The 10,616-nt window shown below is 39.6% G+C and overlaps 1 protein-coding gene and 1 pseudogene across 2 annotated transcripts; both read left to right on the top strand.

The window, feature by feature from the left end:
* The first annotated feature begins 5,173 nt into the window (after positions 1-5,173).
* LOC311593312 (nucleophosmin-like) lies at positions 5,174-5,828 on the top strand (annotated as a pseudogene). Its single transcript has one exon. The product of its transcript is annotated as a nucleophosmin-like (transcript).
* Positions 5,829-7,497: 1,669 nt separating this feature from the next.
* On the top strand, positions 7,498-8,007 carry LOC311594226 (ubiquitin-fold modifier 1-like). Its single transcript, XM_084775817.1, has one exon. The coding sequence runs from the start codon at positions 7,574-7,576 to the stop codon at positions 7,829-7,831; it is 258 nt and encodes an 85-aa protein (XP_084631943.1). The 5' UTR covers positions 7,498-7,573; the 3' UTR covers positions 7,832-8,007.
* The last annotated feature ends 2,609 nt before the right edge of the window (positions 8,008-10,616 follow it).

Here is a 10,616-nt window from a genome sequence, read left to right on the forward strand (position 1 = left end):
TCAATACATTTTTTAAATTTTAATTTTTAAAATAATTTATTCAGATCACATTCTCATTGTTATCCTCCAGTTGTATCTTCCAATTCCCCCCTACCTCCCTCCATCTTTCACCCTATTCCTCTCCCCTAGTCCTCTGACAGAAGAGGACCTCTTCCCCCACCATATGACCACAGCCCATCAGGTCTCATCTGGATCGCCTGCTTCTCCTTCCTCTGAGTGCTACCAGACCTCCCCACTAAGGAGAAGTGGTCAAATAGGGGGCACAAGAGTTCATATCAGAGGCAGTCCCCACTCTTCCCACAGCTGTAGAGAATGAGCTGTCCATTGGCTAGATCTGAATAGGTAGTCTAGGTTTACTGCATGCAATGTTCTTGGTTAGTACAGCAGTTTGTGCAGGCACCCTGGGTGCAGATCTGCCAGCCTTGATGGGCTTCTTGTGGGGCTCCTGGACCCTCTGGGTCCTTCTATCTCTCCATTCTACCACACCCCTCTCACCTGGAGTCCAATAGCAAGTCCCAGCATCTGTTCCGATCCCCCACTGAGTGAAGACTCTCAGAGACCATCCATGTTGGGCTAATATCCATTTATTTTTTAATATATATTTTATTAATTTATTCATAAGAGTCCTAGAAACCTAATATCCATTTATAAGTGAGTATATACCATATGTGTCTTTCTGGGTCTGAGTTATCTCACTCAGGATGATCATTTCTAATTCCATCCATGTGCCTGAAAATTTCAAGATTTCCTTGTTTTTAATAGATGAGTAATATTCCATAGTGTAAATGTACCACAGTTTCTTTTTCCACTCTTCAACTGAGGGACATTTAGGTTATTTCCAGATCCTGGCTATTATGGGATCCTCCGAGTTAATACTTTTAAAAGAAATGAAGAGGAAGACGTCTTCATAAGGATCGTTAGCTGAGATTAGTTATTTTTATAGCATGGGTAGGTAAATAACACACATTTAGTTGTCTAATGAATTAAAAATAGCTCTTAAGAAGGAAGTCTCATCTTCACTATAATCTTATGATGGAGCTTCCAGTTTTACTGATCGATCTCTAGCACCCTGGATAGCTCCCTAGCATGGCGACGTAAGGCCCTCTCTCTCAGCCAGCCTGGGAATGTGACCCAGACAAGCTTGGGAAAATGACCCAGAGAGAAGTGAAGGCCAGCTTAGCTTCAGTTTCTGAGATCAAGGTGGCCAACTGAGATAAACAATTTCAACGAAGGTAAACAATTAACATCTGGAAATTCTTTGAAAACTCCCCAACACCCCTCTTTGCCAAGAACAGCTCCCGAGGCCAACGACCCCTGCATTACCCAATAATAATTAGACAAATACCCCTAGCAACCACCAGAGCCAATCCTAACATAGGACATGCAGCCTAACCTAACCTTTGTGGTTTTAGCCTTTAAAAATAGTCTGTAACAGTGACTTGGGGTGCCTCCCCTCCCGAGTGAGTGCTGAGGCCCCCTGACGCGCATCAGCAATAAACCTTGTGCTTTTACATCAACACTGTGGTCCTCGAGTGGTCTCTCGCGACGACCCCCTACTACCCGAGTGGACTCTAGAGTCCAACAGAGACACTAAAATGATACTTGTTTAATAAAAATATTTAGTAAATATGCACATACACGGTGAAGAAAGGATGCTCCATGTTAGTAGTTTAGGAGATGCCTCAGTGGGTAAAGTGCTTGCTGCACAAGCATAAGGGCCTGAGTTTGAATCTCCAGCAGCCACACAAAAAGCCAGGTGCAATGGTGCATATATTGTGCGCGCGCACACACACACACACACACACACATACACGCAGGCATGTACACATGCACACATGCACACATGCATGCATGCACATGTACACATAAACTTACTAAATACAAAAGAAAACCAAATAATTTATTTTGACATGTTTAAATATAATAACTTTTTATGTAAATTGTACATATAGTTAGAGACAGACCAGTCCTTGTAGATTATTGAGCAAGAAAAGGCACCCAGATCATATTGAAAAAATGAGAGATGAAAAATTACCATATTAGTATATTATAGACATGTGTAAAATTGCCTAAGAATAATAAATAAAATACAAAAATAAAACCTTCAAACAACCACAAATAACAAAAGAAAACCCAATATAAGACAGACAAGAACAAAATAACTGAGGACCAGGAAATAGAACAAAACAGTGATTTTAAATTGTGAGGCATCTCAAGAACATATAAAAGTACTATATAGTAATGTGATGTAGGTAGGTGGCTATCAGAGGTATTTACACTACCTACATATACTCTAGTTACCCCTCTCACTCACTCACTCACTCACTCACTCACTCACTCACTCACTCTATCATCTATCTCTCTATCTATCTCTCTATCTATCCATCTATCATCTATATATCTATCTATCATCTCTCTATCTCTCCTTCTCTGTGAAAAATGTAATGAAGAAATTTATCTGCCTTTCTCATTCTCTTCCCTTTCCTCCCTCAGCTCTGATGTTGAGTGGCTATATCCAGAAAAGCTTATACTCTCTACATATGTGCCAGTGGACCATGGAGCATCTAACCCACTCCCTCACTAATTTTTATTTGTAATAAATAGGCATTGCTTTAGTTACTTTTCAATAATGTGATCAGATATTGTTATAAAAATAGCTTAAAGGAAAAAGGGCTTTTTTCCCTCACAGTTCTAGGGGGTAGTCCATCTTGTTGGAGAAATCATGGGAGCAGAAGTTTGAATCAGTCGGCCACAATGTGTCCACAGTAAGGAAGCAGAAGTTTATGGATGCATGAGACTTCTCAGCTCCTTTTCTTCACATATGTAGCTCAGGATCTTAGACATGGAATGGTGCCATCCAGAGTGGTAGACTTTCCATTTCAATTAAAGCAATTTACATAATTCCAAAAGGCATGCCCAAAGACCTATCTTCCAGATGATTCTATATTCTGCCAAGTTGACAATTAACACCAGCCGTCACACCTCCACTTCCTGTCAAGTTGACACCCAAGTGCATAACTTATAAGTGATAACCTTTTATCCCTTGTTGCTTCAGGCTAGTGACCATGCTATAATGTAAAATACATTCAGTCCAACTTTAAAAGCCTCCATAGTTTTTAATAGCTAAAATAGTTTTAACAGTGAGCTGTTACAAAGTAATAAGTCATATACTTCCAACATATAATTGTAGGAAGTAAATATTCCTATTCCAAAATGAAAGAATAAGAAACCAGGAAGAAGTGATCAGACCAAAGAAAGACCAAAAATACAGTAGAGTTATTGTTATCCACAAAAATCTTGCATCTCTATGTCCACCATCTAGAACTCATGATGAAATTGACTGGGCTCCAAAGGACTTGGGTAGGCCCATTTTGCCAGCCATGCCACCTACAGTACCTACAGTCTCCTCTTTCTTGGGTTGGATTGCTCCACTTCATGGCCAGTGCTCTCCTTGAAAGACCTTCCATAGTCCTGGAATATCCAATGTCATGGGGTCTTCACTGAAACCTAGTCTTTATGTCTCAGTTCTATGCAGCAGTATCTAAGAAAAGTTTCTGGCCTTGGTATGCATAGCCTGGTCTGAGCTGCTTTCTTAAACTATGCAACAAGACTCTATGGTTCTCTCAATACTACATCTTTCATATACTCCTGCCCCCCAAAAGGTACCCAGAAGATGAGCCTGTAAAGTTCTACTGTAAGGTCAGGATGAAGCCTGGTTCCTCTTGGAACACAATTACATCATCTTTTTGCACTGGATCTTGGGGGGAAAGTTCTAGACAGTTGCTTTGGGAGAACAGTAAATCCCCTCAGATGTATTCTTCCTTAGGTCTTTAGTTCTTTGCATACATTTGCAATTTTACAAATTGGAGCTTTTGATGGTTAGGGTCCTGCTCTCAGAGTAGCTTTTTCTTTAGTGCTGAATGCTAAGTTTCTCTCTAATGGTGATATCTTCATTAACAATTATAGCTGTTTTGTTGTCTACATTCTCATTCTGCAGAATTTTAATCTTGTCCACACATCTTTACCAAAACAAACAAACAAGCAAACAAAAACCCAACCCAAATTAAATTAAATTTAAATAATAAAACACATATTTAAATTCTAGTTCTCTCAAAGTCTCAAGACATTGGAAGAAAGAAATCATGTTCTTGTCCAAATAAGAAAAATAAATCACACAAACAGTTCCTATTCTGGTTCTTGATAATGTTCTCATTGTATTCTGAAACCTCAGAAGCTGGGCCTCCATTGTCTGCTGCTTGTTGAGCATTCTTGCCTTCCAAGCTTCCATTGGTCATTAAGCTCCATTTACATCATCCACAGGCATTTCTAAACCAAATCTCTGTTGGGGGATGGGCTAATGTATTTTGATGCTAAGTACTGCTTGCTGTCTCTGTGACCCACCTTTTGATTAATAAAAAGCCATCCCACCTGGGCAGGGCAGATGAGATAGGTGTGGCCAAGGGTCCCAAGAAAGAGGAGAGAGAGGAATCCTGGGAAGAAGAAGAGAGACCACTGCGAGGAAGAAGGAGAAAGACCTGGAGGAGGAAGAGAAGGCCATCATGGGTTAGATGGAGGAGAAGCACATGGCTGACATGGATGGGGAATTTGGCCCAGATAATGAACATTAAGAAGTATTTGTGATTATGGATGGGAAGTAGATTGATAGAAATTGGTAGAAACAGATGGCATAGGATTGGGGCAGGTATCATATACCTGCCCAACTATGGGAAGTAGTTCAGAGGATTAATGTCTGCCCTGCCCCAGGTTAACTAAGGCTATTTTAAAATATAACAAATGTCTGTGTCTTAATTGATTGCTAGCTGGGCCTACAGATAATACAGATAATTTTAAAACAAGAAATCTCTACTTTCCTTTTGGAAAGTAGCTTCAAAGCTCAAAAAGCTACACAGGCCGGCTTGTCTAGGAGCACATCACACTTCTGTACCTATTGCTGTCTCAGGTACTCTAGCTTTGCTGTGATAAAATTCCCAAACAAAAGCAATTTTAGGGAACTAGCGTTTATTTTGCCTCATAATTTCATGGTCTTGTCCACCAGGGCAGGGCTATCAAGGAAACAGGAGGTTGGTGTGAGTCCACCTTGCATGTCTGTTTTGGGGGAGCAGTGGGAAGTTTTCTCTGACTTCTCTCACACTGAAATGTGTGCCTCCATCTCATGGAGGACTCAATGGACATGGACATGGGCCCTCTCAGGCCTCAGAACTACCCTTTCAACTGTGAACTAGAGGCTGACAAAGATTACCTCTTTAAAGAGGACATCGATGAAAATGAGGCTCAGTTACTATTCAGAATGGGCAGTTTAGAGGCAGGGGCAAGAGACAGATTACACATCAGGGTGGCAGAAGCAATAAACTATGAAGGCAGTAAGTAACACTGACAACTTTGAAAATGTTTGTACAACCAACAGTTTCCCTTGGAGACTTAGAAGTTACACCACCTGTCGTCTTAAGGTTGAAGTGTGGTTCAGGGCCTGTGCACATTAGAGGACAGCAGTAGACAGCACCTAGTAGCTGTAGAGCAAGATGCAGAGACAGAAGATGAGGATGAAGAGGATGTAAGACTCTTTAGTATGTCTGGAAAGCGATCGGCCCCTGGAGGTGATGACAAGTTTCCATAGAACAAAAGGGAAACTTGATAAAGATGGTAAGGACAATGACAAAGGTGATGAGGATGAAAAAGGTGATGATTTTAATGATGAGGAAAATGAAGAAAAACTTCCAGTGAATAAATCTCCATGAGATACCCTAGGAAAAAAAAAGCACAACCAAGATAAGAAAGATGTTTTCTTCAAGGCTATCAAATACAAATAGTCAAAACACCAAGAATGTAACATTTATATAATTACTGGTTGTATCATGGTTCCTCTTGCTATAGGTAGTTTATTGTATATAAGTGTAATAATATAAATGTATATGTAAAAAATAATTGTTTAATTAATAAAAAAAATGCACAAAATCCAACCAAAAAGGTAGACTTAAAACTGTCAACACTGTCAGCACCAAGAGCAATGGATCAAGAGTCCTTCAAAAAAAAAAACCAGGAAAAAAAAAACCCTTCTAATACACCAAAAGTTCTGTAGAACACATAGAGGCAAAAGTGCAAGCAAGTATAGAAAAAGGTGGTTCTCTTCCCAAAGTAGAAGCCAAGCTCATTAATGTGAAGAATTGTGTCTGGATGACCGACCAAGAGGCTATTCAAGATATCTGGCAGTGGAAGAAGTCTCTTTAAGAAAATGGTTGAAACAGTTTGAAATATTCCATCTTTCATTTCTGTAATAGTTGATATTTGGCTCTGCCTTTTATGATGCAAAGTGGAACCTTCCCTATTATGTTTAATAACTGTTGTCTAGGTTCAATTGCCAAGAATGTATTGTTTAAAATGCCTGTCTAGTTTCAAGGACAGAACTCCACCCCTTACTTGATTTTAAGTATGTATGGAATGTTATATTAGGACACAGTAGTAGTGGTGATCAGATGTGGAAATGGTAGGGAAACAAAAGTATGCATATGAAATAACTTCAGTATTTCAATAAAGTAAAAAAAAGAAAGAAAGAAGAGAAAAAGAAAATAGGAGCTTGAAATACCTGGTCATGCTGGGCGGTGGTGGCGCACGCCTTTAATCCCAGCACTCGGAAGGCAGAGGCAGGCAGATCAATATGAGTTCAAGGCCAGCCTAGTCTAAAAAGCGAGTCCAGGACAGCCAAGGCTACACAGAGACACCTGTCTTGGGAAAAGAAAAAAGAAAGAAAGAAATACCTGGTCATATTACAGCCACAATCAAAGTAGCAGAATTCTATGAATGCCAGTGCTTCTCACTCTCTCAGGGATACAGATCCTAGCCAGGGAATGATGTCCCACACAGTGCCTTATTTCTCACCTTAATTAGGACAATCAAGATGATCATCCACAGATATGCTCAGAGTCACATCTTCAAGGTAACTTCAGATTCTTCCAAGATGAAAATTAACACTGTCAGCCACAGGCATATTGTATTTAACTTTGTCACTCATTTTTTGGACACTAAACATTTATATCTATAAGGATTCACAAGGATATGTCTGTTTGCGTTTCTGTCTGTGAGCATACTGATGATTTTATGGCCTTCTACATGGGAGTAGTTATACAATTCCATTTTCTAACGAAAACAGTTTGGCTGCATATATCTTTGTGTTTGTCTCTGAGTTCATAAGGCTTCCAGAGAGGTAATTAGAATTGGGAATGTGGGTATCAGCATCTTCATATTCTGCTTATTGTCAGTGGCTCCCCAGTGGCACCAGTTTCCGCCCTCAGGAAGCTGTGTGTAGGAGGCCCTTCAGCCCAAACTCACACAGACATGCTTTCATCTGCAAACATCTTTCCTTGGTATTTCCAGTGCTCTCCCTGAGTGTCTTTCCCAGGTAGTTATTGGTCACCAGGTTGCTCTTTTCTTGTAATTATAAACAAGAAACATTCTTTATGAAGATTTAGATTATTACTTCTTGTTTATTAGTATATTTCACGATCAAGGAAGCACGGCGGGTGGCTAGGCGCGGGGTGTGTGCGCGCGGGCATCCATCATGTGGAAGACGTCCTTTAAAATCACGCTGACTTCGGACCTGCGGCTATTGTACAAAGTTCTCAGTGTTCCTGAAAATACACCTTTCACAGCAGTGCTGAAGTTTGCAGCTGAAGAATTTAAAGTTCCTGCAGCTACAAGTGCTATTATTACTAATGATGGAATAGGAGAAAATCCTGCACAGACTGCTGGAAATGTTTTTCTGAAGCATGGCTCAGAGCTGCGAATCATTCCCAGAGACCGAGTTGGAAGCCGCTAATATATGGTTCTTGGCATACACAGCCATTCAGAATAAATACTGCTATTTGTTGACGCTGTATGATTGAAATCAGACATTCAAATACAATGAAAGCTCCAAGAATCAACGAAACATGAGAAGATGACTCTTGTCCCTTCTTGCTCATGTTTTTATGGGAGGAGAGAATGCCTGTAGGAGGAGGGCACCACACCACAGATCACACAGTGGTGACTGACTGCTGCCTCACCAGAAGAAAAAGGTACATTTTTGATAAATGGACTATTCTTTGAAAACAAACAAAAACAACAACAACAAAACTAGAGGATGAGCCTGCTAATTCTTTTCAGGAACATTTGGAAAATTATAATTCACAGAATAGGATGTATTTTCTAATTTTAAAATTTAAAAGGGTAGTGGATCATAGAGGCATTTGACTTGACCTATCTCACCTGCAGGCCCATAGTAGGTTTTTTAATTATACATAACCACTGTGTATATTAGTTGCTGTTGCACACAAAATACCTTCTACAGTAGTGATCTACAGTGTGAAATCAAGTGTGTCATGGTGGGAATTGACAGTATTGCAGAAATATCCTTGGTTAAATTACACATTCCTTAATAAGTATCTTTAAAAAGCTTTAAGACAGAATTCCTTAAACCATTCTTTTTGAGGATTTTATTTTTTGAGTAGCACCCCAAACTATTGCTGCAGAGATGATCTGAAGCTTAGAACAAAGCTTGCAGATGTACCACTTGGTGTTGACAGGTTAATGGGAGCTTTAAGGAAGCTGCTAACACAAAGGACCATGGAAGCAAAGATAGGCAGGCTCTTGCTAGAAAAGGAAGTGAGGAGGAACAGAAGCCTGGCAATATCTCGGGAGAAGTGCAGTGGGGTTGGAGAAGAGTGAGCAGAAGAGTCCTGGCCACAGGATCAAAAGGCAAGCACATATACAGTACAAAACTCCCCCATAGCACTCTGCAGAAAGATTTGCCTAAAAGAAGGTTTTAAGGCCTTGGCCATGGTGAAGAGGCCCAGCAGGGCAAATCTCTGCAAACTGGATAGTCTGAGTTCAGTTCCCAAAAGGAAGGAGAGAACCAACTCCAAAGTCTTCCTCTGTCCTATGGGGACACCCTGATATGAGTCATTCCCCGCCACAATAATACATTAAAAAACTCTTATTTTCCCTTACAGAGGAAGTCCATGTCTTGGCACATCTTGAAGGGTAAATTAAATTCTGGCAGTGACTGAGTGAGAGCTGGGCAGCTCTGCTTTAGTGGGTGAGCTCTTAGGAAGTGAGGGGTCTGTCTGTCAAATGCTCAGATACACATTTTCAATAAATATTCACTGAATTTAGGAAAAAATATATTTTGCAATCTTTTTAGTTGTTGACCTTTTAATTTTAAAAAATAAATTTCAGAATGATTTTTTTCTTCTGTTTAAAACATGTGACGTTGCATGCTGATTGGTAACTGATTGCCAATTAAAATTAACTATGATTTAATTTATAGATTAATTTAAAGTAAATGTCCAAGCTTGGCATAGTGGCACACCCTTGAAATCCCAGCATTTCAGAGGCTGGAGTGGTAAGATCATGAGTTTGAGACCAGATTGAGCTGAACTGGATCTCAGAGAATAAAACAAGCAAGTAAACAAATAAACAAACACACCAGAAATATTTTTATTTTAATTTTTTAGGTATCACAATAATTAGAATGGTACAACATTTTACAGCTACTAGAAATGATGAATGTAAATAAAATAAATATTTATTAAATAAATATTAAAATACATACAACAAAGTGCTGGCAGAACGACCATTAACTTAAGAATGTGACTTGGATAATAAAGTGATGGTAAAGTATAGAAACACAATTCAAAACTTGAAAAAGGGTGCTAGAGAGATGGCTCAGAGGTTAAGAGCAGTGGCTGCTCTTCCAAAGGTCCTGAGTTCAATTCCCAGCAACCACATGGTAGCTCACAACTGTCTGTATTGAGTTCTAGTGCCTTCTTCTGGCCTGCAGGAGTTATATGAAGATAGAACACTGCATATATGTATATGTAATAAATAAATAAAATATTTTTTAAAACTTGAAAAAACATGATAAATCTCAGGTAGATTAAAACATCCTTTAAAGCTGGATTTTAAAAAAAGCATTTAGAAAGCCAGAATAGTAGTTGATGCCAACTAGAGTGAAAGCAATGACTTTATTGCTGAAGGGTGCAACATATTTCAATGTTGCTATTTTCAGATGGATGCTCTCCTGTACAAATATTTCAAAATCAGAAAAACTATAAAATTTGAAACATTTCCGGTCCCAAGCATTTTTTATATGGAATATTGAATCTCAAAAGCAATAGAACAAAAGCAAAGATGGGTAGCACAGTGATTCAACACAACTTTTAAACTTTTATGTAACGGTGATGAAAGCAAATGAAATGATGAAAAACAAGCTGCAGAGCACGTAGAAGGTGAGGTAATACTGAGAGGGCAAAACTGATACCTGGACTGTGAGAGCACTCATCTGCTACCAGCCTTGTTCTTCCTCTGAAGCCCACACAGCATAGGCTGCCTTATCCCCACACACTTCCAGTGTCCCAGCACAAGGCTTCAGTTGACCAACACCTCCAAGTCCGCTTTGAATGCTCAGTCATGGTAGACCCTCTGCTGAAGCAGAGAAAGTCACCTCCTGTCTTTAGTGCCTTGCTACTCTTCAGCTCTCTCTGTACAGTAAGAACCATAAAAACCCGGTAATTACCTCCATTAACGTGTCATTTCCCATTTCACTCACTTCTAATTAATGATCA

Source organism: Acomys minous, assembly GCF_964271855.1.
Source record: "Acomys minous genome assembly, chromosome: 3".
Lineage (NCBI taxonomy): Eukaryota > Metazoa > Chordata > Mammalia > Rodentia > Muridae > Acomys > Acomys minous.